Below are 27,759 nucleotides of genomic sequence, written 5' to 3' on the forward strand. Positions count from 1 at the left end.
AATAGGTACAAACATATGGAGCATTACAACATGTATAAATGAGCTACTGTAACTACTGTAGAGTGATAGTGAAAAAAGAGCTTGAATCTATCTGTCATCATTCTTCAACTAAACTATTATTTCTTTCGTTCTTTAATACTTGCAACATTAGACTTCTTTTGTCGATTATAGTACAAGTTAGATAACTTGAATCTCCCATCAAGATTAATAATGAAAACTAAATGTGTCCCCATAAGTTTATTTTTTTTGGTAAACTCAATTATGCTGTTTGAACACAAGCTCTCCCAACTGTATGCTTCGCTAATCCAAGCTCAGAAAATACAGCCTCCACTGACCTAAATACCTCTTCGATGGGTTTCTCAGCATTGATCTGATTAACATGAAAAGAACAGGTAAGAATAAGTCATATTAGTAACAAGATATCAAAAACAGTTTGTTGTCAAGTAGTTTTACCTTTCGAACTTTCCCCTTTCTGGTGAAGTAATCAATCACAGGCAATGTTGATTCTTTGTATACTTTGAGACGTTTCTTTATCGTGTCCATGTTATCATCAACCCTTCCCTATGTACACAAGCAGGAACACATGATGCCTAATACATGGAAAACTAACAAGAACCTGACAAACGCTGGGAAATACCATTACCTGATTTCTGTGCAGAACACGCCTGATTGTCTCCTCTTCAGAACAATCAAATACTAATACTATAGTTGGCTGAATATTCAACTGTATGATTAAGGAACAATTAGTACAGCAGCTAACATTGCATAAGAAAGGGAGGCATCGTTAATATGGTTGATCTAGATTCTAGTGAAATTCAAAATGTACTACAAATCAACACATGATAAGAGTACCATTTTCTCAGCAGCCACACGATTTTCTTCGTTGCGTGGGAAACCGTCAATAAGAAAGTTCCTGTTCCGACTTTTCTGCATTGCCTGTTGTAGAAGTTTGACGACAACCTCAGATGGTACTAGTTTTCCTTCCTTCTTGAATTCCTGAATCATTTTTCTGTTGGGAAATACTCAAGAGAAAATGATCACCATGATGCCAAAGAAAATATAGCTATAAAAAGTTGAAGGAAACAATCCAAAAAGGTTAGCAATCTCTGATTTACTGCAAAAAGACGACTTATCTATCCTGCCTCGAAAAGAGTTCAGCTAATTCAATCAAACCACTAAGGCACTAACCCAGTTTCACTTCCGCTCTTAACTTCTGTTTCAAGGAGTTCTCCGGCACTTAGATGAGTAAAACCAAAGTGTTCAACAATCTTTGAGCATTGGGTTCCCTTTCCACTCCCAGGACCACCTGACAAGATCATTATCCGAACAGTAACTCAATATCAGCTGGAAATAGACAACCAGAATACTTGACAGGAACAAGGGCCACAAACCCGCAACAAGGTCTGAATACTGATAATAAGGGCTCACCTAGAACATATACAATAATGTCACGATTTGAAAACTTTTCCATTGAATCCTGCCAGCCATATTGATGAACGAAGAATCAAGTGAATGCAATAAACAGACATATTTACAAGGTAAAAGCTCGTGCCTAACTAAGGTAAACCACAAAAAAAAACGTGGAGCACTACTGGAACTTTTAGAATTGAAGCCCAGGGTTCTCTTTCTCCAACTAATAATACATAGTATAAATATCAGCTTTAAACCCCTAATAAAATTATGCTGGACATCAATTAACTAACATGAAAGTAAACAACAATAGCGCAAGCACCAAATGTAACTGATCTGATTTTAATCTACCTGCTTTTTCTTCTTGCACAGAGGTAACCACTGAACACAACTTGGGCATTTCTTACGACAGTCAGATGCCTACAGTATTAACTGCAATCCGTCAAGAACTAAGCTAGAAATGAACACTTCAAAAAAAGTCAATAAGCACAAACATCTTTTCTTCATAATTTCGAAACTTGCATGTATATGTGATTCATCCTTTCAAAAGATTTCATCATATTCAAGAATGATAATTTCGAAACTTGCGTATATATGTGATATTGTGATTCATCCTTTCAAAAGAGTTCATCATATTCAAGAATGTCATGTTAGCAACAAGATTCGCGTGTTAATCCTCTGCCCTTGTCAAACGGAATGTATTTCAAACTCTTCACTTACTAATTTGTATTGAAATTTTGATATAAGACTCAGTTCTCAGAAATCTCTTGTGACTTTGCTAATTCAATCCTTGGACACAGTTCATTCCCATAATTCCATCCTTTGCCCATCACTCAATCCAATAATAAATGATTACTATTTCACTGTTTGTTGTAAAGGTGACAAATTTTTCCATACATGCTAAAATTAGTAGTAGTATTATCAGTATGTGACTGTTCTCTTTGGAGGGAATGCTTAAATTTCTGATATAGAATTCTATACCTAATAACAAGCTTATTTATCACGTTATCATATTGTGAAAACTTTAAACCTCTAAAAAATACACTTAAGCAGAAGATTAATAAGAAAATCAAACAACAAGCTAATCAGAAAAAGTAAATAGTAGTTCATAGATAGATAGATAAATACTCCCTCCGTTTCAAAATAGTTGCACCATATACTTTTTCCGAAAATAGATAGATAAAACAAGTATCCCATGATAAGATGAGCAATAAATTAGTATGAGATATTTGTGCACTTGGATGAGAGTGAAGCTTAAGCAAAAAAAATTACATAATCACTGAAAAAGTAGACATGATATCAACCTGGTTATGGCTAGTAGCAGCAGCGCCACCAGATTTCATATTAATACACTATACAACTCGTTGGAGTTTCTATTGGGGTTCCTCACCTGATCAATTTATATAGCAGCCTAAATTAAGAAGTGAATGATACAAATAGAATTACAAAAATTCAAATAATAACAAACAAAGAAGAAGAAATGATAAATGAACTTACAGTTACAAGGCCAAGGCGAGGAATTGACAAGGCTTGTGTTGTGGCTGGCACTAGTAGAAACTAGAAAGGAAGGAAAGTAGAATATTAGAATTGGTGGTTTATATTTTTTGACTCGCTATCGTGTGCTTATTTTTCTTTTTCCTAGTACGAAGGAGTTTCCCACCGCCTTTAACGAGTAGACTAATTTTCAACGGAAGTTTGCATGCATATCTCGAAGGGTAGCATTCCTGCCATATGGGATTTTTTCTATACCCAAGATTCGAACTCGAAACCTTGATTAAAAAACGAGAGGCCCTTAACCACTCACGCAGTCACGCTAACTCTATTTGATATTGTATGCCTATTATGGCAAGCAAAGCAACCACAGTAACGTCTGGAAAGTTGGAAACTTATTTGTTACACATCTCTAGACAAAGTTGCATATTATTCTCTAATCTCTCTCACGCTTATAGGATATAGCAACGTCTGGAATATTGGAAACTACTAGTTTCCTATTCATTGTCAATTCTTCATTATTCTCTCTAACCCGTCATTGTTTTTTAAAGCTTTTTCTCCACCTAATACTATTCTTCACATTCGTATTCCTATTCTTTCCATACTTGTCTTATGGATTGAAAATTTCATTTAAGATTGCATTCTGTTCACGGGAATTAAGCTAACTAAACTTTTATGTTAATCTTTATCAGTTTTGAAAAGTACTAAACCTGAGCACAGGATTCCTATCATATAGAAATTAAGTTAATTAACTACTTGTCTAAAGGTGACATATTTAACTTGGAAGTAATAGGACAAAACACATATAATGAATTTTAGATAAGAGCATAAGTGTCATTAGTTCTAACATTAACATTTTAATTTCTTATCTAATTAAATAAGTTTCAATAAATTTAGATAAAAACATTTTATAAAATAAAGTTCAGTTAAACTTAGATAAATAATTTAAATAGAATGGACCTTATGCAATTTCTCAAGGCAAGAATGGTAAGTATATTTGTTAATTGGTGCATGGGGGCAGACACTATGAAAAATGAGCATGGACCAAATGCCAAAAAATTAAAAAAATGAAACACTCACGTTAGTAAAGTAGGGTAGAATAAAAAGAATATCGAGCTTTTAAAATATACATTTGCTATTAGAAATTAAACATTGTGTATTTGTAAAAGAATATATGTTGCAACACTGATTATTATAGTGTTTTTGTAGAGTACATATGATCTTAGTTTTTGAACATTATGTCTCATGCTCTTATGTAAAAGCACATATGTTATATAACTGATTATTATATTGTTAAGTTATTTATTCTGGTGATTTGTGTAAATAAGAACAAAAAGTTGTTTCGAAATAAACATTTTGAACAATTTATTAGAACATTATATTTGGGTTCTTTTACCAAAAATTAAAAGTTTTCTAATTTAATTGGTGGAACATAGTACTATTATTAGTTGAACATAAGATTCGATCCTATGATCACGAGCATATATACTGAAGACTTAATCACTAAATCAAGTAATATTTGGTGTTATCATTTTCAAGTGAAATATAAATGAAAGATATACTACCTTTGTTTTTATTTAGTTGCAACATTCACCTTTTTGCACAAACTTTAAGAAATGAGAAAAGAGAGTATAACTGACCCACTTACCCATGCTACTAGTACTGTAATTAAATGGGGACGGTTGGTGAAGTAAGGGTAATATAGTCAAATTATCCCAAAAGCTTTCCTAAAAAGGAAAATGTTGCAACTAATAAAAAATACCTAAAAGTAGAAATTGTTGCAACTAAATAAAAACAGAGGTAGTAGTTACTCAAGGCACAGCATGAGGCTAAAAACTAGTTGGTTGAACATAACGATGTATTGAATAAACATTTTGAAAAATAAAAAACGATACCATTAAAATTGGATTGTGTTACGAGAGTAAAGGATAAAACAGTTGTTGGAGTCTCCCTTCCTACTTCAAAATTTTCTGAGATTGATTCTCACTACTTGTCCTTATGACTCTCTAAACAATAACAACAACCAAAGGAAAAAAAAAAGGTTAGATTGTGTTTTAAATAATTAAAATGTTGATTTCAATTTTGTATGTTAATCTAATATTAATCAAATTTGACTACTTTCCTTTGGGTTTTATTTAGTGCATTAGTGGTTGCGTGGGGAGTATCTAGGCGTTGAGTGCAGTGTAGTGGACACATCTTACTTCATTTTTACACATTTTATTATCTGCACACTGAAATTGGAACTCTGAAGGTGAAGTGAAGTTGATTCATTTCTACTCAACTGCGTTGGAGCACAAGCGACGAGATTGAGGGAATTACTGGATCCAAGTTTCTGGTGTTTCTTCAACTAATTGTAAGTGTATACTTGAATCAATTATCAATCAATTATCTTCCAAAGTTGTTTCTTTAGAGTCTAGAATCTAGATCCACTGTTTTGAGCTTCACTGCACTGCATTGGTTGTAAGAAACAAGAATTGAATCACATCACATGTTCTGAAACCCTAGATCAATTTAGGGAGGATCTGGGAATTTAGATGATGAAAGAGCCTCTAAATTCAGCAGAACCGATAGGGCAAAACCTAATAAAGCTAATCAGCAATGTATGCTTCTCTGTGTTTGTATTTGCTGTTTTAATCATCACTGTAATTGCAATCACCTACCAACCTCCAGATCCATGGCTGCAATCAGCTCCTGCTCTTACCAAACTCTTCACTCAGGTGGAGAATGCCACTTTCAAGGACGACACTTCCGTCCTCAAAACTGGCGAAGATTTTGTCCTTGCCCCTGCCCTTGCCCCTTCTACTGTCGTTAAACCTATCACCGAGGTTGTCATTGCCACTTTCGAGAAAAATATCACCACTAATGCCACCTTCAGCTCCTCTGTTTGTGCGGAGGAGCTCAAGGTCGTCAATTGTTCTGATCCTCGAGTTTTGATCGCTATTGAGCGCTTCAATTTGAGGTTGTTTAAGTCTATTCTGTTCTTGGAGTATGCTACTCCTGTTAATGGTTCCAAGCCTAATGAGTGTGATGTAGCTTGGAAGTTTAGGAATCGCAAGGAGAAGTCTTGGAGGAAATACCGTGATTTTCGTCGTTTTAGGATTGGCCTTGGGGATGATTGTGCTTATAAAGTCATTGGTGCTAGTGGTTGGCATTCCGGTATCCATGCTAGGCGCCCTAGACCCCGTCCTGGTGCTACCAATCATAATCCCAAACTTGTTGCTCCTTACCGGGATAATCAGATCAATGATACCATTCCCAAGATTAGCTCTGATACAGCTTTTAGGAGAGGGAGGTACTTGTACTATTCCCGCGGTGGGGATTATTGCAAAGGGATGAATCATTATATTTGGGGCTTCTTGTGTGCTTTGGGGGAAGCTCAGTATTTGAACAGGACGTTTGTGATGGATTTGAGTGTTTGTTTAGGTGCACAGTATAACCCTAGCGGAAAGGAGGTGGAGGGGAAGGATTTCAGGTTCTATTTTGACTTTGAGCATCTAAAGGAGGAGGCTTCTATTGTTGAGGAGCGAGAATTTCTTAGGGACTGGAAAAGATGGGACAAAAACCATAAGAGAAAGATTCCTGTGAGGAAGGTGGCAACTTATAAGACCACACCTATGCAGCTGAAGAAGGAGAGGAGTACTGTCATTTGGAGGCACTTTGATGCTCCAGAACCTGAAAATTATTGGTATAGGGTGTGTGAGGGATCAGCTGCAAAGCACATTCAAAGACCGTGGCATGCACTCTGGAAATCAAAGAGGCTGATGAATATAGTTTCTGAAATTAGTGGGAAGATGGATTGGGATTTTGATGCAGTTCATGTGGTACGAGGAGAAAAGGCTCAAAATAAGCAGCTCTGGCCTGACCTGGATGCCGACACATCTCCTGAAGCTATTGTCTCGAAGCTTCAAGGAGTGGTACAGCCATGGAGGGACTTGTACATCGCCACAAATGAGCCTTTCTATAACTACTTTGATAAATTAAGGTCACATTACAAGGTGCATTTGCTTGATGATTACAAGGAGTTGTGGGGTAACACAAGTGATTGGTATAATGAAACAACAGCTTTAAATGGTGGTCGACCAGTCGATTTTGATGGTTACATGAGGGTTGAGGTGGATACAGAGGTTTTTTTAGGGCAAAACACGGGTGGAGACATTCTACAATTTGACCAGCGACTGCAAGGATGGCATCAATTCATGTTGATCAGGTCTGGACAACATTCACTAAGTTCTTACTATATGAGTTTCTTATGCAGCACTAATAATGGGCCTCTTTATCAGCATTTCACATGCTACTTTATATATTGAGCTCATTCCCGACTTGTCATTGTTGTGCCTCTTGTTCTTCAATGACGATTGTGATATTGCCTTTGGATACAACACGTGTATTTTTATGTTCTGTTTGTACCATATTATTCCATTTTGTGCAGTTCTTGATGGTTATTGTTTTTGTACTGAAAAATAGATAATACCATTGCACATGAACTATTTCTAGTTTCTGGTTCCCCCATCAACTTCTTGATGGAAAGCGTTCTATGATTCCTCGATGAAAAAGCACATCCCGTCTTGCTAAAGTAGTTTCTATGAGGCCTACTTGAGACTACTAGACATATACTCGAGATGAAGTATATGCAAGTAGCAGACATTTCAACAGCTTTCAAAAATTTCTTCCAATATGTTTCCTATCTGCTGTTCATATATCTCCTATAAATTTCTCCTACTTTGATTTTGAAATGAGATACTACTATAGACTAGTAAAACTCATAAGCTAGGTTCAGTTTTGGCCAATCTTGTCAAAAATCGTTGCGTTTGATTCTTTTGATGTTCAGTAAGTTTTGTAAGTAGTTTCTGCTAGGTAATACCGATTGACTTCGACATTAATGAAGTTATACGAAAAGTGGAAATTAAGCGGAATAAGTTTGTAATAAACAAAAGAAACCTGTTAATGTTGCTTTACTCATTACTGCAAGAAGTAGAAACGATTTAACTTTATTTTATAATAGGTAGGTAGATATTCTATGTGGTTGCCCTCAAATAAGGCCTTCACCCCCAGATGTTCATTACAATAAGAATATATTTTTGCTTTAAATAATAGGTTTATTGCTATCTGAAGATAGGCAATTAGACATTATTGGATCAGTAGAGTTGTGAATCTTTTTTTTTTGGTGTTAAAGAGGCCACAATGGTAAGAGATAAAAATCGATCTCAATATCTTCTGTAATCGGGAGAGAAGCTCTAACTAACTCAGCTAAACCTCACTCTCGAAGTTGTGAATCTTTACCTAATGCAATCTTGAATCTAAATTGTAATAAGTTTCTATTTGGAGTTGGTTGTGACATGTGGCTCCACAAATAAAGTCTCAAGTCTAATTATAGGTGTATTCTCAAAACAATTTAGTGATTGATAATAATGGAAGAGGAGTAGTAGTACATTACAAATTTGTAATAAATATAAAAAAAGTTGTAAATGTTTTTTATTACAAAAAAAATAAAAATGGTTTATTGATAAGGTAGCATAGCAATTAACATCAATATAATTAGATTTACAAAAGATTTAATTTTGTGAATGTTTTAAAAAAATAAACAACTACAACATAATCTATTTATATCAAAGACATGAAGAAGAAGTACAAAATCAGGGAGAGGTAAAAGGAACACATCATAAATAGCATGTCTCACAAACACCCACTCGAAATTTTCGTCCCAAAAATACTCATGACCCATATGAAGAATCTCACTATATGTCCGGGCCAACAAGTAAGATGGTGATAATCTCAACAACTGTAATTAGTTCCTCCCAATATACTCAGAGTATGCAACTCTAATATCCCTAGCAAATATTCTCAATTACTCTCCGCATCATGCACCAAAACTGCACCTAAACTCTCATCGTCGATTATGCGGATCATGCAACACTTGTCTATCTCTGGTCGAATCTCTAAAAGCACATACCTCACTTATCGGTAAGGACATTTTGAATCTAAAGTGAGTCTGAAGAATACTCCAATGCTTATCACCTTTTGTAAAGAGTAAGGAATGACAGTTTGAGAACTAGAAGATTTGTTGAGGAAGATAATGCACTTAAATTTGATTGATCTAAGTTGAAATTCCAAGTCTTAGGATACCTATTTATGCAATTCAAACCTTTCAAATCTGATCAGTTTAAGAGCCATATGCTTTAAGCTTCTAATTAACTCAACTTGTGACACTGGTAATTGATCATCAAAGAAGACCTTTCACCATTTTGGGATGTCACCTAAAAAAAATTCAAGCCAAAAAAACTCGTGCTCATCCCCTCTAAGAACATGCAAGAAGTTCACTATTTGGGGTGGTCAACACGTATAAGGTGTAATCTGTACGGGATCATTTGCTATGATCTCCAAAACTTCATGGTACACCATCCATACACGATCGACTAAGTTATATCAATGTTATATGGCTTATTTTGGGCCGTAACACTAATAATGAAAAATTTTCAACACGGTAACCTACAAATAAATTCCAATAATTTAACTTATTTCAAATAAGAATAAAACCACTTAATATCTTGTTTCGGAGAAATTAGTGGCTTGGGAGGAATTGAAAGAAACATCTTCTCTTTAATCTCATAATCTTCATTAAATTTAATTTTACTCTATATAATCTAGTTCTAGTCTTCGGTCTGAAATTTTCAAGTTTTTCAGTCCTTGTTCATACGTTTAGAAAATAATTCAAGAAATCAAAAGAAATGAGCTATGCATAAATATGTTTTCTATTTGTAAGTAGTAAAAGTTATATACTTTTATATGCGATTGATGCACAAATTTTAAACAAATGTCATCATCAGATTATCTTGGTTTTGTACTTTTGTTGATCCATTCTTACCTGATTAAATAGATAGATTTCTTTTTGTCTAAAAATGACATGTAAAAGTGTAATCTCTACAAATAACTTGATTATTTTAGATTTTTTTTCATTGACTATTGCACTTCAAACTATATTTAAAAATTTATCAAAATTTGAACCCTACCCGTTTGGTAGTCGTTAATAAATTGCGTTAATGGAAATGAATTTTAAGTGTAATTTTATTAGGGAAACACCCTTAAAATCTCCATGGGGAGGCATTTTTTCTCCACAGGCAAGCAATCTCATCCCTAAATTTGTGTTTTTATCTCCGAGGGGAAGCAATTTTCATTACCACTCATTACTACCTACAAGGTGGTATTGGATGAGAATGAAAATTCAAGAAGGAAAGTGGACACTTTAGGATAAATTAGCATTACCATGGGAATGAACAATGATATTTTTCACAAATTTACACACAAATTCATTTCCATTACCATCATTTATGACCAACTACCAAACCGGCCAAAAGTTCTATTGAAAAATTCTCAAACATATTAATGTTACTATAAATTTTGGCAAATTAAACACTTAAAAAATATAATCCACTAAAAAATTGACAAATTTTTTTTTTTTTAAAAAAAATACTATATGTTTGAGAACATAAGTAGAAATAGAGTTCAAACTAATAAGGTAGCTAAAATGAGCTAAACTGGCAAGGTAGCTTAAAATTTCAGCACATTAAATTGAAATGCTTTATTTGATAACAACTCAATTTCAAATTTTTGAGCTTAAATTTTATTTAAACTCTTACCACAAACATGACTATTTATTTTTAGGTGACTTAAACTCTTACAACATTATTTACATATAAAACAAACTCCGTGAGAAAGTACCAAGTATTTATAAAAATGTAGTGACAAGATTACCCATATTCCCCAAACCAACTGCATAATAATCCGGAGCATGAAATTAGACCTTTTGCTACCCACTATTATAACTGTGCTCTGATCTGCACTAGCAAAGAAACCATCTTCGTGATCAACACAATGATTATTGATCGTTCTTTCACACCAATGATTCCGAAGGAACGTTGGCTCTGGTTCCAGAGTGGCGTTCCACAAATGACTCCACCAACGGATTCACAAGATCAGGTGCCTCGTCCTGCAACACGAACACCATAGGTTATAAAACCAAACTGCAAACCATAGAATCCTACTAGTTCACACTTACAAAAATTAACAAGACTTGATGCAAACTGCAAAATGCTACTAGTTCACCACTTTAAAAAATTAACAAGACTTGAGAAGCTCTGTGAAAAGAATACAGTTGGAAGCCAAGGATTTAGGAAGCTTTTTCAAAGTGAATGAAGCAAGAAAGAGAGAAAACAACCTGAGGGCAGTGGCCTACGCCAGGCAAGACGATAAAATCTTCAACAGATTCAAAATTTCCATAAGCTCTTCCAAGCTCAATTGGTTCCCATGGATCTTTGTCACCCCAACCAATCAATACAGGGCACTGCAAATGGGAACATAACTTCTATATGTTCACATCTAGTGGCGTAACCAAATCAACTTCTTTCATTGATTACCAATCATGGGAGAAATTCAAAGAATACAAAGTACACAATATCATCATACAATCAACCTTGACTTGAGGCAATAACTCCTCAGGAAGAGGGCCATCCGAGTAACAAATGAACTCCAGAAACACGTCAACGGCACCAGGTTGTAGCCCTGGAAGAAGGATTTTCTCAACTAGTTCCTCTGTTACCTGAGAGGTATCATGGTAACACTGAAATAACATCTTGTTAGTCTAAGTAAGCAAAGGCAAAGCCCTGTCTTTCTCAGTTATGCAACAACATGCTATTTCTCTTCACTAGTTATCTGGTTAAGGCGCCTATAAGGCTATAACTAGGTCTCTACATTCAACACCAAATAAACACCAAGATTCTGCTTTTGAACAAATTCAGATAATAAGTACCTGGCACAGGATATTCCTGACAGATTGAGGTGTGGCTACTGTTCCGAAAAACAGTTTACCGAGATCAGTATTCCTGCCACCAGCCAAAGCAATTAAGCAATATATGTTATAGGTTGAGGTAAAAACAACAAAGCAGCTATCGGTTGCGGGTTTAACTCTATTACCGTAACAAATTCTGAAAACCTTTTATTAGAGGTCTGCCAAGTGGAGGTTGCTTTTTAATGTGAAGCATACGAAGAGATATGTTTAGAAGGACGAGACCCTTGCAAATCTGTGGCTCCATCACTGCCGCCTGAAGTCCCACAAGACCTACAAGGAATAATCACATACTTAGGCAAGGTTAAAATCTGAGAGCTTACTTTGTCCAGTGCTGCTTCGAGAAACAGCAAGTAACTGATTAAGACTTCCATTGAGGAAAAGCATAACAACATTGGCATTTACTTTTTCCACAGTTTTCAAATGGGAGATTGAAAACCAAACAGTTGGCTAACAAATGGAGACTCACTTGGTATTCCATGCAAGTGTCAGTGACGAACACAAGAAGCACGTGTCATAATTTGATACAGTAAGCAATACAGATAATAGTGAAAGAAAAGGGAGCCACCTCCAATAGAATTGCATATAAAGAACGCCTCGTCTTTGACTACCTCTAGACAGAAGTCATTAAGTTGAGATGCCCACGTCTCAAAGGTATAGAAAGGAGTAAGGCCAAAATCGCGGGGGTTGGGTTTGTCGGAGTAACCATAGCCAATGAGATCAATGGAGTAGACCCTGTGTGACATTCCCAAAACTGGTAGATTTTTCCTCCAATGATCACTGTTAAGAAGAAAGGGAAAAAACCAAAATAAAGAAATGAACCAACCTCTTTGCATTTTCGCCTAGACACAATAATCAGAAATGCTACGTTTCAAAGTGGATAGTATATAGTATTGTGCATGAAACTCCATACATAATTGGTAATAAAGCAATAACACAGAATTACAAGATTAAAAATTACCCCGCAATGACCTCCAAAAGCTTGGTCCAAGGACAGGTGAGGGATCCAATATACACAGCCAACTCAGGCACCACAAGTCCACAACCTTACCCCTAATCCTCTAAAGCAAATGGAGAGGCTATTAGAAGAACAATCCTTCTAACGGGTGCCTGGGAGCGCTGGATAAGAAACTTATTTTACCGCAAAAGTTATTTATATAAATATAAGTTCCTTATCAGCGCCTTAGGGGCACCCGTTAGCATTTGCCTTAGAATAATTTGCATTTTGCAAGGTTCAAAATCTACTTCCTAAATAAGCTGAATAAGCATAGTTACACTAAAATAGCCAAATCTTTGCTCTAATGTATCTTTTTAATCTGTCCCAACTCTCAAGATAAGGCTCCATTCCATTATTTGCAGATCATACTTTCACAACTTACACCCACCAATCAAGTTTTGAACCCATTAAAATGCATGTAACAAGCAAATTAGCAAAAACAAACATTGAATGATGAAAAGAATACAAGACAAGAAAGAAAACCTGTTAGCTCCAAAGCCATGGATGAGAAGTAGTGCAGGGCCAGTATTTCCACAGCATTGATACCGAATTGAATAACCCCTCCATTTCCATATGCTTTGCTTAACAATAATTATTATCAAAATTAGTTTATCAAAAACGTGAAATTGAGAATAAAAGGAAAAAGAAGAGAAATTTACCAAGAATGCACAGATGGTTGTGGGATTTCTTCTTCAACAGTGTTGTTTAAGGGACGATCACCAGAAAAAGAAGTGACTTGAAATTTGGAATTTGCAGCAAATAAAGATGTTGGGAATTTGGAGATTGAGGATTTATGGAGACTAAAAAAGGGTTGTGACTGTGAAAAAGAAAGACAACTTTTTGTGACATTGATATTCAAACATTTTCTTCTGCTATGAAAATGGAGGTTTGATTTACAAGCACTAAATGTTGTGCTCGCCATTTTCATGAATTATGATTTAGAATTAGAAGTGCATATTTTACAGATGTGTTTAATCTGTATCATTGTGTTTGGTGTATCACAAAAACCCAACAAATTAGTAGTATTTTGGTGGTCACAGTTGCACCAAATCCCTTTCTTATGCTCCTCTTCCTTCTCCATCTTCAAGCCTCTTCTTTTTCCATCAGGTTTTTTGTTCTTTTATCCTTTGTAATTTGTAAGACAACATTGTTCAAGACTTTCACCATTTGGGCTACCATTACCATACAAGCGGCGTGAATCTTTTAGATTGAATTGAAGTAATGGGCCTGGGAGAAAGAGTTTATGGCCTAGAAACTAGAAAGGCACTTTTTAATTGTATGATATGCACTCTCTTTTTATTTTTTTGGAGCCTTGTTCTATGCTGATACACTAAATTAGTGTTTTGGGTTATGCGATAATTTATTATTTTCAATTGTGATAACAAAAAGAGAATGAGTTATTGAGTAGTAAGAATTATAAAGAAACGTAGCTTAATGATAAGATCATGACATTTGAAATAAGAATTATAAAGAAAGGTTATGTTCAGTTCACCTGAAATTTTCTGATCTGAACTTATCTGATCTGATCTGATCTGATCTGAACTTATTTTTTCTGATCTGATCTGATCTGAACTTATTTTTCTGATCTGATCTGATCTGATCTGATCTGAACTTATTTTTTCAACAAGATCTTATCTTTTATAAAATATATTATTACTATTATATTATTACTTTGTAAATCATTATTATGCAATACATTATAAGATCTTCTTTATAGTGTTACTATTATTATCATTTATTTCTATTACAACTTTTATACAACTTTATTATTAATAATAATTATTATTATTATCATTATTATAAGAACAACAATAATAATTATAATCATAATTATTATTATTACTAAAAATAATTATATAACTCAAGTCATTATTTTATAAGAGCACTTATACAATGTTTCACACTTTCCCTTAAAAAAAAGTTTCACACTTGAGAAGTCGGCAAACTGAACTCTTTTTTTTTCCATATAAAATAGAACAAGATATACAAACAACTATGACTTGAGCAAAAAATAAATAAATATCGTGCAACTTCAAATAGCTAGAGAGATTTGGAATTCGGTAAGAAGAGGTATACCGAATCTAAATTTATAATTTGTATGTCACACTTAGCTTATTTTGAAATGTAATCCGAAATTAGTAGTTTCGTTGTCATGAATTTGAGATATCATATTTTATATATTTCTTATTTTTGCGTCAATCTTATGTTCTTAACATGTGGCTTTTAATTTTCTATTATTTAATAACAACAAAATAACTTAATATAATAATAGCAATGACATTTATAATGGTAACAACAAGATTAATAATAATTACCAATATTAATAATTAATAAGTACAACAACAACAACAATAATAATTCTTTTGAACAAATGTACTAGTAAATAATAATACCCCTTTGTATTTTTTTATCTTTATCACTTAGAATCTTGATACTATTCACAATTAGAGATAATCTTTTATTTTTTTAATATATAAGAAAAAATATAGTCATGTGGGGTCTTGTTTGATTCGTCTCAATGAGTACTTTATTAATATTCAATTATTATAATTTTTATTAATATGTAGTGAAAGATATTTAATAATAATAATTTTTAAATATAAGCATGATATGATCTGAACTGAATCTGATCTGATCTGTGCTTTTGATGCTGATCTGATCTGATCTGATCTGATCTGAACTTATTTTTTCTGATCTGATCTGATCTGAACTTATTTTTTCTGATCTGATCTGATTAGATCTGAAATAAGCAAAAATAAGGTGAACTGAACATAGCCTAAATTAGTGTTTTGGGTTATGCAATAATTTATTATTTTCAATTGTGATAACAAAAAGAGAATGAGTTATTGAGTAGTAAGAATTATAAAGAAAGGTAGCTTAATGATAAGATCATGACATTTGAAATAAGAGGTGAGTAGGTTTTGAATTTCTCAAGCAAATCCCTTGATCATATTCAAGGGCAATATCATGTTAGTAAAAAGAATGAAAATTAGTCATTTGAAATCATAATATGCTTTCGAAACATTATAAATTATTATTGATTATAAATCTATGACATTATTATTGATTTTAATAAATTGGATAATAAGAGTATCTCTTTCTTCCATACTTGAGGTTATGAATTCATAATTTTACATTGACAATGTCTAGATAAATTCCAAGTCAGTTGACAAAGAGGGTACATGTGGCCGCCTAATCACCTACATTATCATTATCATTATTATTATTATGAGATTTGTTGGCTGGCTCTCTCCCTATTTTTCAATGATTCATTAAAGTGAAGTAATGAAGATGCTATTTATATATCATTTTTAGTATTTATTTTAGCGATATTATAGTATATCTATGACCATCAAGAAGTAAGTATGGTAACTCAAAAAATTTCATACTACTACTACTAAATTTATGACTTAGTATAAAAAAAATACCTTTTTGGAAAAATTATCTACCACTTAATACCGATAGAAAAGAGGACAATAATATGAGAATTCTATATATATATATATAGGGGCAGGATCACATGAGAATGTTACTTACATGAGAAATGAGAATGAATCTCAACCACACGATTGGGTTAGAGTTACAACACTTATTCATTAGAGTTATATCCCTCTAAAAAAATTTGAATTCAAAAAATTTTTTTTTTTTTTTTAATTTTTTTTTTCAAATATTTTGTTTTTGGAGTTACATCACTTTTTCATTAGAGTTACATCACTTATTCGTAAGAGTTATAGCGTGTAAAATTCATTCTCATTTCTCATATAAGTATGCATTCTCATATGAACTCACTTCTATATATATATATATATATATATTTGTTATTATCTTTTAAAGTAATTACAATTATGGATTTATTTAAAATGCACATATCACGACGTACATATAAAACTAATATGATAAAAGTACAAAAAAAGTCTTGGGTGGATCAGATTCATAATAATTTTGTGCACCCAAATTGACTTTATTATACAAAAATTAGCTATATTAGAAAAAAAAAATCCGACTATATCATACAAAAACTGATACTTCCTCCCTTTTTTTAGATGTTACACTTTTCAAATCGTGGACTCCTAGGTAATTTTTGGAGAGGAGAGAGATAGAGAGAATGAAAAACAAAAGGGTCCCATATGAACATGTGATAGGAGAGAGATAGAGAGAAGTTATTACTCAAAAATAAAAGTGTAACATCTAATTTAAAACTTCATAAAATAGAGAGTGTAACATCTAAAAAAACAGAGGAAGTATATCTGTATATACTCCCTCCGTCCCAAATTATTTGCTACATTTGCTTTATCACAAAGACCAAGGAGGGAGTGGGGACCATTGCCATAACAAGAATTAACAAAAAAGCAAATAGGTAAATTGTGGGACATATGTACTATACATGGAAATATTTACAAAAACCAAGGAGGGAGTGATGACAAATTTGACTGTCAAGTGCTTGTCATTCGTATCTCAAAGAGTGCTATTTTTCTCTCGGATTTGGATGCCATTCTACACAACATTCTCTCTTCATGTACTTCCTTTTCATCTATTATTTAGTCTCATGTGTTGCGTGACGGGAATTTTGTAGCCCATCACTTAGCTAAGCTAGTTCCTTTTGGTACTGAACAAATGTGGGAAAACCATGCTCCTAGGGAGGTGGCACCCTATGTACTTATGGACTTATGGACAATTTGTCTTTGAATTAATACTAGCTTGCTTTTCCCCTTAAAAAAAAAAAACCTGATCTATTCAATTTTTTTTTTAATCTCTATTATATAAGTCAAGGGAGGAGGTGAGGTGTCCTCTTTTGAAGTGACCAAAATACCCTTAATGATCTAATTAATGGAATGAAAAAAATTACAAAAGCAAATCATTTAAAAATTCTCATTCCAACTTGCCAATTACAAAAGCAAATCATTTAAAAATTCTCATTCCAACTTGCCATTTAAAACAAGTTTAAAATGGTATATGCATCAAATACTTCAATCGAAATTAAATGGGCAAAATATTTATACCTTATAAAAAAAATATGGCATACATAACGTGCACATGAAAAGTCTGAACATTCTCTACCTTTGATACTCTTTAATTCAGTTAAACCAACTCATTATTTTTGTTATTTCTGTTCAATATTCATTCACAAAAAATTAATGTTAACAATCACTTACAACTTTTTTATTTTTTTACATTAGCGAATTAATATATCTAAATTCATCTAACTGTTGAATTTTTTACATTTAAGTTTAATCATAAATAAAGTACGAATGAGGTATCTAATAGAATAATAAATTTTGAAATTAACGCACGCATCGGATGCATATGAAGACTAGTAATATCAATGCCTTCGCCCGCCATTTGCATAAAAAGATCCTAAACTACGCCGGGTATATAAATAAACACCCTCACAAAATTGAACTTTAAAAACCTCTCAGTCTCAATTTTTGAGCTTCCCTCACTCTGTCACTCATACGGAATTCTGACGCTCGAATTGAACTTCAAAGCTCGTTCCAGGTTCTTCGTAAGTGAATCCACTTCTTTAGACGATCCTTTGTTGCGATTTTTCATTTCTTGCGATTTTTTTTACTCCATGCGATTATTGATGCCATTGATTCTATGCGATTGTTGTTTGCTTCATGAATTCAACTTCATTGTTCTTATCTCATGTTTCTAGGGATTATTTACATGTTATGAATTTATGATTCGAATTTTCGGTATAAGTTCTTAATTAATGTTTGTATCATGGAATCAAATGATAATAATATCTATGTTACCAATTACTATGCGATTTTCAGTTGTCCTTGTTTGTTCATCAAATCAATTTTTGAAATTTTGTGACTGGAAATCTGGAATGAATGACATGTTTCTCTGCTCCCAGCCCCTCCTGCCCTTGTTCAGGGACAGACAGGCCTGATTTAATTCTTGCAGTCAGACTAAGATGAGTTATTGTCGAAGTTCTGCATGCAACGATCAACCATGTAGTCAATCTCAGAAAATGTCCATTGGGATAGTGGTAGAATCGTTTGCTAAAACTCGTTGTGGACCTAAAGAGAAAGCTGATGTTTCGATCACGGGAGTAGAGAAGGAAGCATCAACGGTAGAGGTAAAGCATAATGTACACAGAGGAGTACTGGGCTCAAGCAGCGTAGCTATGTGTAAAAATGATGTCCAGGAGGGTTCAGTAAGGGTCACCGCTGGGTCTCTTGCTGCAAACTTGGTAATGAAAGACCTTGAACATATTGAAAACCAAGCATCTAAACCAGCTATAAGCATTTTACATGGAAACCAGTCAGTGAATACTATGAAATCTTTTGTGAGTCAGACACTCTTAGAACCTGGTGTTGCCAAGAAGACCGAAGCTGGCGGGGCTTATGGGAAGGAAAGCAGGAAGGCTAGTATAAAGGAAACATTCAAGATATTTTCATGTGAACCCAAAGAGAAAGTGTGCATCCAAGTAAAAGAGGTGCTGCAAGAGAAGATGAATGATATGGAGAACAGAAGCAAAGAAGCCCTGAGGATGAAGTTGCGTGAGATATTAGGAACTGCTCATTCTGACGGGATGTTTGGTAATGCAAAGATTTTTGAAAAGAATGCTAATGAGATGACGATGGAGAAAACTACTAAAGGGGATGCCCACTTCAAGCCTCGGCAGAATTCTGATTCTATAGAAACTGATTCTGAGAATGCAGACATGACAATAAAAAGACCAGTGACTCGTTCTCTTGCCAGAAGGAGGGGTCCTGCTAGGATGCGGCCAAGGAACTTAAAGCCCAAGTCGTGTGATAAAGAGGAACCCGAACGTCAAAGTAGGGACATATTCTCTTTTGGTGAAAGATGTGCACCTTCACCACCTCGTGCAGTAAATTGTGGCCGTGCCAAAAGGAGTTGCGGAATCAAACCAGGGGTTATCTTATGTCCTGCAACAAACTCTAAAAACATCCAACCTGAGATAACTGGGTGTGAAAAGGCACCGCCTATTGAGGATTTATCATTAGGCGGTGGAGCAACGTATGCTAAGTATGGTTGTTTTAATGAGAATCTTGAACCTGAGGCAGCGATGCAGAATTCTGATATCACCCACTCCCCTGTAGTCAGAGAGAGAAGTCAGCCGCCCAATGCAGAGACTCCAGCTCCTCAGGAGAAGTTAGAGGATCCTCCATCCATTGGTGTCCAATCTCCGGTGCACCATGCTAATGATCTGAACTGTCAATGGTTTGAAGTGAATAAACCTGTGCTGAATTCTCCAACGGGCTCATGTCCACTAACCAATGAGAAGCAGCACATCCATGGATTTGTACAACCAGATGGAGGAGCTGTTTCTAAAGCTAAATGTCTATCTAAAAGCAGTACAGCTTCAGAGAAGGGCAATTCTGAATCATCTGTAAGAACAAATCAACTATTCTCTTGAAGGGTTTATTGTTAATAATTTTTCTTTTATACATGCATCAATTGCTTATTATAATAGGCCCTTTTTTTTTTGCTACTTTCAGGATGATGTTGATGAAAACACACATTTTTTTACCCCAGAGCCATCTACAGAAGACAAAGATGCTGCAAACAGGCTGTTCAACCCTGTGAGAGGATATTGCACTGACGAGATTTCATCTGCTAAGAAAGGTTCCCCCCCCCCCCCCAACACACACACACACATCCTCTTATGCTTGCACTTGCATATTCACATATTAAGCTGACCCTAAATAGGCAGGCTCAAAGAGCCCGAGATAACCCCAAAGCACAGCACCCTGTGCTTAATAGTAACTCATTAGGGTTTAAGAGAGCAGCTCTCCGAACCTCCTATTTTGTGAGTCTATATGCCTGAGAAATCTGCTCGTATCTTTCACTAATGCCAAAAGAGACCACCATTAAGCCCTAGTGAGACTGATGTAACTAGTATTTAGATTCTAGAAAGGGTAAATTCTTGGGACAGTTAATATGAGGTTTCTACTCCGTGGCTCATCATCCATCATGCGACTCTGTTTCTGAATCCTAGTTCTTTGTCTAGGAATCTTGAATATCATCAAGGCATCACCAAGTTTCATAATTGCTATAATGAAATCGGAGTATGCATTCAACACTTTGTTAGGTTAAATTTTTGCATGGCACAGTATGTATTTATCTTTATTTGTAACTTCAATGTCGAATGCCTAATTATTCATGAAAAATGGACATTAATGAGCAGTCTATCAAGAAGTAGAAGATGTTTACACATCTCCGGAGATCAGTCTTGTGAGGAAACCTATGCTCTTCAGAAGCAAACGACATTGCAGCCATGGTGTTGACTTTAGTGATTTCAGTCCTACCTTGCATACTCCAAGAGGTACATCTCACTAAATATCTCTGTGCTTCTGTGTTCCGTCTGTTTAGGGTCTTTTGATGTGAGTGGGAATGTGAGAACTACCTTTTGGACATTGCTGAATTTATTACTTTCTTTATGGTTATCAGCAACTGGGAATGCTGATGATGTATTAACAGAGTGCCTGGATGAAAGTCCAAAGGATGAATTGGGAAGGTTATTTTTCTCATTCTGAAACTGGAGAAAACAAAAAAAAAAAGTCTGTAAATTACAGAACTCCTCCTTTCATGATCTCCAATTATCTATTGATCTGCTTTTGTTTGTTGGTATTTCAGAGTGGTTTCTCTATTAGTTTTGGCTTTAAGAAAGGTTAAGAGCAAAATGATATCAGTGACAAACAAAAAATGCTCAGAAATACTGGTGTCTGCTGCCGAAGAAATACATTCACATCTGCGGAGTGTTGAGTCTCAGATTCAGACAGATTTGTGAGCAATTCTACTTGTGGACTTTTTTATGAACATTTTCTTAGTCTTAATGTCATCTGTACTTGTGTTTCAGAGGAAAACTAACGAGCCTCAAGGCATCTAAAAGAAAACATCTGGAGACAAGACTTCAAGGTAATGGTCCCTTTGATGAGTATATGAGATGTCAATGAGCTCTTATAATTACCATTTTTTCGAGGCTAAATCTCATGGTGCAATTGATTTTGTAATACTCTTACTTGTTTCTCGACCTTTGTTAGGTGATTAACTTTGCAAAGGTACATGAATATAACATTAGTGACTTAGAATTTATGACAAATACTGTGAACTTGAGGGAGATTGGGGCATAGAGATCTCCACCTAAGTATCTTATTTGTTCATGGTATATATAGGATCATATGCTTCATAAATTTGTTCTTTAGATTTGGTTTTGTTGTGAGCCATATCTATCTGTTCTCGAAGGCTGAGGCCCCTTCTTTTGTGAGGATTTTGCCGACAGTATAAGTTATACTCACTTCAATTCTATATATTTCTCGGTTTTCAATATCATTTTTTAACTATGGATTTCTCTCAAAATCTGTAAGAACAATGCGAGAGCCTTAATCCTAGAAAATAAGATGGGGTTCACTACATGAACGAAGAATCTAAATCATGTGCTCATCCACAAAGACCCTCTTCGTCCATTTCTTCTATGTAGTGGTATATGCTTTTGCGAACACAATTTCTTCATATCATTATTAAGTTCCGGTGCATCTTAGTCAGTATGTATCTAGCACTATTTTTTTTATCATAATACTAACAGTAACTTTTCGTCAAAGTTTTACCTCGAAAAGTGAAGATTACAACTCAATCAAAAGAAGGGTGTAATTCTCTACTAAGTGTCATTGTAAGTAAAAATTGAAATAAAAAGAATAGCGAGGTTTCCATATTACTCTTCATCTTTATCGTCCCATAGGTCATGAAGAGAGGGATGTGTGGGGGCCTGGGGGGAGGTGTTAGTGAACTTCATTTGGAGTGGGCTTAGTGAGTTAACCGAGGGATTAATCCATGGACCATGGGTGTACAAAATTTCTGTGGCAAGTGGTAATTTAATGGCAAACTGGTAACAGACATGTGAAGGACATTAAAGTTTCAAACGAGTGGAATAATAACACTTTCATATACTTTTAATGCACATTTAGGAGTTGTGAAGTGCAAATGTGCAATAATTTTAGTATCAATTATCAAACCTGCGCCCCGCGGAATAGAAAATTATGTTTAGCCAAACTAAATTCCAAGTGGAAATATATTTTCAATTGAATTGGATAGGTCTGACTTATCTTATTCAAAAGTTGGTTTTGCTGCTGTAACAATAATTAATCTGGGTATAATACACTAGAAGCCATGTATCCTGCATCTTTGAACTCTAGGAACTTAGGGGGTAAGTAAGCCGTTCTAGATCAACCAGCTTAGAAACAAGTGGAAGATTCTATTTATCAAGCAGCAAAATTTACGCAAAGTTCTTCTGCAGTTGTCTTTTCACTGCCGATTAACTGGGAGCAATTTCAACTGACCCTCCATTCTTGGCATACAACTTCCTCCCAAGCTCCCAGTTCCCGAATCCTTGCACAGTCAGTGCTGTCTTTAAGTTTCTAGGCTGCTCATCATTTACTTTATGATAATTTGTACTACATTTTTTATTTGGTTGATTTAACTATGGGTTAACTTCTTATTTATTTAATATTCTGTAAATCTATTTTATCTTTCTCTTACCATGAGAAAAATATGTTATATGATGGGAATAGGGCCAATCACTAGATAAATCTGATGATCTAAGTACATCTTTTGTTTTTATGCTGGTAAATGTAATTTTCAGGATACTTTTTTAATTATTGAAAGAACAGTTGGTCAATCTTGCTTAAAAGAACGAAATAAGACTTGAATTCTTACCATCTTCTGTCAAATTCGTAGAGGCATCTGGGTAGGGTACATCTCCCCTTCCTCTTCTTACTTGTGTGTATTTACTGTAAGAGTATCAATTAATCCCCTGTTTGACTTAGTTTCTTCACTAGTTTCTGTTTATAATATTTACTGCTACTAAATATTTCTACTACTAATTTATTTTCCCTAAGTTGTACAAATGAGATCCATATCCTTTCAAGAAAATGCTTTCCTAACCCCTAGGTTCTTCAAGATACTGTCTTCCTACGAGTCAAACCTAGCTGACTTGGGTTGCACAAATATGGATTATGGACCTCCCTTCATTGCTTATGGTATTTTTGTATACTGGGTTAATCATTGCTGTCATCTATCCTTGCAAGTTTCTTAGCATGTCTGACAATGGATTTTAATGCAGAACAACAGGAACACTTGAAGGTTCTGCATGAAAAGTTCAAGAAAGAGCTCAATCAATACCTTCAAGAGTGCAAAGGTGCAATGGAAGGACTGGAATCACAGCATATAGAGCTACAAGGAGCTATAGAAAAGCAAAGTATGACAACTTTATCTTATCACTCTTATTCGAATTTTAAAATCCCCTTCTATGTAAATATGTAGTGAGCTCTTCTTTAGAATTATTTCTTCTTTTTTAATCAAAATTCGTCACTTCATATGATAATGTAATATATTATGATACTAGTTGGATATGCCAGCTGTTTCTTAATAATTCATTGGTCTCCTTGTATGTGATTTGACATTGCTACTCTGTTTGAAGTAGATAACAGTCCTGAAATTTAGACTATATACTACAACATTCCAACAAGTGTGGTTGCTTGTCATGAATGTCGGGTGGGAAGGTCAAGGTATGAGCTGCGAAACCTGGATGTTCCAACGAGTAGAGAGGCTTTATATCAATTAACACATTTTTGTAAAAAATAAAAAAATTCTAGCTTTTCTCTCTTAGGGATGATTTCAGGATCTGTCTATGTTTGTTGTTTCTCAGAATGCTCACATACACACAGCGAAATTAGGCAGCAAGTCCACAAGGCTACAAGCCTGCTACTCTTGGAGTTATTGAGCTAGTGCTTTTCAACAGCGTTTAAGACTTTTAGTGTCCGTGCTTAGTACTTCAACTTTTTATAGCATTTTCACATTCAAAATATTTAAGGAGCAGCGTGTTTGGACTACGGTACTAGAATACTAGTGTGGCTATTGAGATGCTTTACTTGACAAACCATTAAGAATGTATTGTTCTCTACATCATTTTCTTTACACCCTAGAAAACTTTTCTTCAGAGCATGATTCATATCAGATTTTTTAAGTGCTGGAAACCGTAAGAAGAGAACATTTTCATTTCATGTTGTTTGGTACGAGGGGTGAAGTAATGGTTTATGTATCTGGAGGGTAACTATCTCCACTCATGCTCCATAATCCTATAGTAGTAAATTTCATTACCCTTGTCAATCCCTCACTTTTACCATAACGGAAATATACACGTAACAAAGGTAACAATTATTGTTGCCATTTCTTCCCTCTATTTGACTTGAACCAAATATGCAACCAAAGTCTTTAGATTCTAGGTGCCTTTACTTAAATCATTCCATACTTCTAGAGGCTAGAAGCATGCCTTTTTGCAGCTTGAACAATTCTTATTCAATCATTATGATATCAGTTAAACGATCTATATGCTCATCACCCCTTTGATTTCATCTTTTCAAGAAATATAAAGCTGTTATTATAATCGCTCTTCCATCAAACTCTTCTTATGTCAGGCAAACTCATAAATTTATAGAAAGAGAGAATATGGCTTGGGGACAGGAATCTTTCCAGGTTGTTATCTGGTTATGTAGATTAGTTTTATTAATCTACTTTTTCAATAGGATTCGTTAATTTCGTCATTGCTATATTTACAAAAAAAAGTGTCAAGAACAACAATGGTCTAAGATGAAGAATTGGAAGTCCTTGATATGAAAATTTGAGTAGCATTTGGATTTCCACTTTCCTCCTACATTACACATGAATACATGATATATGTTAGATAATTTGCTGTACTCTAATGCTGAGCACCTGTTTTTTGGTCAGAGGCATTACATAGGAAGCTCCTTTCGCAAACGGAAGCAGCGATGGAGGCCCATCTCATTGATGCACAAAGACAGATGATGTCTGTTCATAAGGTAGGTCTAAATGGTACAATCACATAGAAGTTTTGAGTCTGAATACATTCTTTCTTTATGCAAGCGAGTCTTAATACATTCTGAAAATGCTGTTGGCATATTATTAATAAATGTTCCCTCTTGTTGATCAAGTCTGAAATGTGAGATTCTAAATTCAAGAGCAGTAGGTTGAGATTTGGAACACCCACCCAGGAGCTAGCTTTAATTTCAGCTCTCAACTATTACGCTCTAAGCTTAGTTCATTCTTGGATCTTTAATGCCTATTTTCTGTTTGCTTGTCTTGTTTTGGAGAGTTCTGCTGAACTTTAGAGAAGCTGCCATTATCCCCTCGTCTTGAGTCTTGACAAGTCACATGTCAATTGTCATAGCTTTTGCTGCTTGCATCTAAAAGTTGCAACTTTCAATTATTTTCACTGTAGTATTGGGGGTTGATGTCTTGCTGGTTGCTGCTGACTCTAACTCCAGCGCTGCTCCTGCATTCGGTTTATTGAATTCTATAAAATATGGGATATTCTAATACGAGTCTGTATTGTCTTTTAATCCAGTTGGGAAAACAGAAGATGCAGCAGTTGAAATTCACAATAGCTGAATGCTTAAAAGAAGGAATTTCCCATTGATCAGTGAACTGAGGCACCTTGTACAACACGTCTGGATATATTCCTGTTGCGGAGGCCTCGTGTTAGTCGTGTATGCTCATTTCTGAACTATGTGATTGGGTTAGGGCGTTCTCTTGATTCTAGCATGTGGCTCGGATTTGGAATGCACATTTTCATGAAGATCGTTTTGTAATTAAGATGACATCCCTGATGCTAAAGCTATTGCCTACTTTATCCTTGAGTAAAGGTCAGATATAAGATTTTTTTTTTATGGCGCGAAACCAGACTGTCTTACACAACATCAACATATATAAAATTGATTAACTGACCTAAGACTGATAATAATATCTTTGCTACTGCTGTTTTCCCATTAATAAGGTATTTTATTAAAAAAAAAAAAGTACATTAATAATTAATGAATATACTACGTTTTTAAACCCTCATCGAAAATGAGTGCAAAGTCAAAAGGAACTGATGTCACGAGTGATGACAACCAACCTTATATATGAAATGGAACTAGTTAACAACAAAACTGGGTCATCAACTAATTTGGGGTTGGTTAAATCATAAGAAATTGATTTTGTGACAAATAAAACAAAAAAAAATAAAGTAATAAGTTAGATAGAATAAACCAAGAAATAGTGAAATAGTGTACATGAGGGGAGTAAGAATAAATGACGTTATAAAGAGAAAATCAAATGCTTCTACCATTCTTTTACATTTTCGATGTTTTTGTTGAGAAACAGTGAATTGGAAAATTTCACTGTTCATGCATAGTGAATGTCATGCCATGCATAAAGTTTTTCGTCCGCGCAGAAATTGTTGAAAATGTAATGTTAAAACAGTATACTTTTGCCTATAAATACCGATGTAAGAAATCAGTTCTTCACATCAATGCAATACAATACTCTCTGATATATTTGCATAACTTCTCTCTCTATTTCTCACAACACGTTATCAGCACGAGTGTTCTACCGGAAATTTTTGAGGTATCTTTAAAATTTTTACATCCATTTTGTTTTTAAGTTTAAATTTTTTTTCAAGCCCAACCTTTTACTACCCGAACATGGACCAACAAAGTAACGGGATTAACATTGTTTTACACAATGTCTCTGTCTCGGGTATTTATTTTTGGATAGAGCGAAACAATGTGCCATTCACTACCAACCCAGCGAGGGGAACTGTAATACAGCCCCGACCCAGTAACCGTAACAACGGTACAAATACTCATACCAGAGAAAACCCACAAACCCCTGTTCCCAACACCAATAATAACCCTCCTATACAACCAGCTGAAAATCAACCTCCGCCCAGTAATAAAAGAGATAGAGATGAACAGGAAGAAACTAGTAGTAAACGTCACCATACTACTAACGCAGAAAACAAATAATTTTAACGCCACCTTCATGGAGGGCAAGGACATTTTATTTACGTTATTTTATTTTATCTGCTCTTAAACCGCCTATATGGACAGGTTAATTTTTTTTATTGCCACCTATATGGACGGCCTAGTGAAGTGATAGCATTATTATGTCTTATATATGCAATAATGTTGTATGTATGCAGGGAACAAGCATT

General features: G+C 34.6%; 4 protein-coding genes across 11 annotated transcripts; 2 read left to right on the plus strand and 2 right to left on the minus strand.

Moving 5' to 3' along the window:
- Positions 1 to 88: 88 nt before the first annotated feature.
- LOC104889850 (UMP-CMP kinase 3) lies at positions 89 to 3,176 on the minus strand. Of its 5 annotated transcripts, XM_010675179.4 has the most exons (9): positions 2,908 to 3,165; positions 2,715 to 2,800; positions 1,762 to 1,830; positions 1,429 to 1,477; positions 1,189 to 1,306; positions 853 to 1,009; positions 644 to 724; positions 454 to 561; positions 89 to 370 (listed from the first exon to the last, which is right to left on the minus strand). In XM_010675179.4, exons 2-9 carry the CDS (start codon positions 2,751 to 2,753, stop codon positions 260 to 262), a joined length of 732 nt encoding a protein of 243 aa, XP_010673481.1. In that variant the 5' UTR covers positions 2,754 to 2,800; positions 2,908 to 3,165; the 3' UTR covers positions 89 to 259. The 5 variants fall into 5 exon arrangements, with proteins under 5 accessions (XP_010673481.1, XP_048499816.1, XP_048499815.1 ...); XM_048643859.2 differs by lacking the exon at positions 1,429 to 1,477 and having other exon boundaries at positions 1,762 to 1,842; positions 2,908 to 3,176; XM_048643858.2 differs by lacking the exon at positions 1,429 to 1,477 and having other exon boundaries at positions 2,908 to 3,173.
- Positions 3,177 to 5,037: 1,861 nt separating this feature from the next.
- Positions 5,038 to 7,394, plus strand: LOC104889849 (hypothetical protein). Its single transcript, XM_010675178.4, is given in 2 exon segments — positions 5,038 to 7,033; positions 7,035 to 7,394. Coding segments are annotated over 2 exon segments (1,668 nt in total). The 5' UTR covers positions 5,038 to 5,435; the 3' UTR covers positions 7,105 to 7,394.
- A 3,058-nt stretch (positions 7,395 to 10,452) lies between these two features.
- On the minus strand, positions 10,453 to 13,879 carry LOC104889848 (uncharacterized). 3 transcript variants are annotated; one of them, XM_010675177.4, is made up of 8 exons: positions 13,397 to 13,879; positions 13,221 to 13,313; positions 12,309 to 12,520; positions 11,869 to 12,013; positions 11,705 to 11,777; positions 11,369 to 11,494; positions 11,114 to 11,239; positions 10,453 to 10,885 (listed from the first exon to the last, which is right to left on the minus strand). In XM_010675177.4, the coding sequence occupies exons 1-8, from the start codon at positions 13,663 to 13,665 to the stop codon at positions 10,790 to 10,792; spliced, it is 1,140 nt and encodes a 379-aa protein (XP_010673479.1). In that variant the 5' UTR covers positions 13,666 to 13,879; the 3' UTR covers positions 10,453 to 10,789. The 3 variants fall into 3 exon arrangements, with proteins under 3 accessions (XP_010673479.1, XP_010673478.1, XP_048499817.1); XM_010675176.4 differs by having other exon boundaries at positions 11,369 to 11,515; positions 13,397 to 13,877; XM_048643860.2 differs by having other exon boundaries at positions 11,369 to 11,515; positions 13,221 to 13,318; positions 13,397 to 13,876.
- A 4,202-nt stretch (positions 13,880 to 18,081) lies between these two features.
- Positions 18,082 to 26,509, plus strand: LOC104889847 (hypothetical protein). Of its 2 annotated transcripts, XM_010675174.4 has the most exons (10): positions 18,082 to 18,240; positions 18,598 to 20,100; positions 20,210 to 20,336; positions 20,899 to 21,036; positions 21,162 to 21,228; positions 21,348 to 21,497; positions 21,571 to 21,629; positions 23,830 to 23,964; positions 25,494 to 25,585; positions 26,131 to 26,509. In XM_010675174.4, exons 2-10 carry the CDS (start codon positions 18,658 to 18,660, stop codon positions 26,200 to 26,202), a joined length of 2,283 nt encoding a protein of 760 aa, XP_010673476.1. In that variant the 5' UTR covers positions 18,082 to 18,240; positions 18,598 to 18,657; the 3' UTR covers positions 26,203 to 26,509. The 2 variants fall into 2 exon arrangements, 1 of the variants encoding a protein (XP_010673476.1); XR_007273774.2 differs by lacking the exon at positions 26,131 to 26,509 and having other exon boundaries at positions 23,838 to 23,964; positions 25,494 to 25,590.
- Positions 26,510 to 27,759: the final 1,250 nt, after the last annotated feature.

The sequence above is a fragment of the Beta vulgaris genome, chromosome 4 (genome assembly GCF_026745355.1).
Source record: "Beta vulgaris subsp. vulgaris cultivar EL10 chromosome 4, EL10.2, whole genome shotgun sequence".
NCBI lineage: Eukaryota > Viridiplantae > Streptophyta > Magnoliopsida > Caryophyllales > Amaranthaceae > Beta > Beta vulgaris.

Coding starts and splice junctions, on each gene's coding strand:
- LOC104889850 (XM_010675179.4), bottom strand. CDS start 2,753: ATGAAATCTGGTGGCGCTGCTGCTACTAGCCATAACCAG. Junction 1,478..1,761: donor TGTGCAAGAAGAAAAAGCAG/GTAGATTAAAAT, acceptor TATGGCTGGCAG/GATTCAATGGAAAAGTTTTC. Junction 1,307..1,428: donor CATTATTGTATATGTTCTAG/GTGAGCCCTTAT, acceptor TGATCTTGTCAG/GTGGTCCTGGGAGTGGAAAG.
- LOC104889848 (XM_010675176.4), bottom strand. CDS start 13,665: ATGAAAATGGCGAGCACAACATTTAGTGCTTGTAAATCAAACCTCCAT. Junction 11,778..11,868: donor GGTTTTCAGAATTTGTTACG/GTAATAGAGTTA, acceptor GGCTGGTGGCAG/GAATACTGATCTCGGTAAAC. Junction 10,886..11,113: donor GCGTAGGCCACTGCCCTCAG/GTTGTTTTCTCT, acceptor TTCGTGTTGCAG/GACGAGGCACCTGATCTTGT.
- LOC104889847 (XM_010675174.4), top strand. CDS start 18,658: ATGAGTTATTGTCGAAGTTCTGCATGCAACGATCAACCATGTAGTCAA. Junction 21,037..21,161: donor TACCTTGCATACTCCAAGAG/GTACATCTCACT, acceptor TATGGTTATCAG/CAACTGGGAATGCTGATGAT. Junction 23,965..25,493: donor AGGAGCTATAGAAAAGCAAA/GTATGACAACTT, acceptor TTTTTTGGTCAG/AGGCATTACATAGGAAGCTC.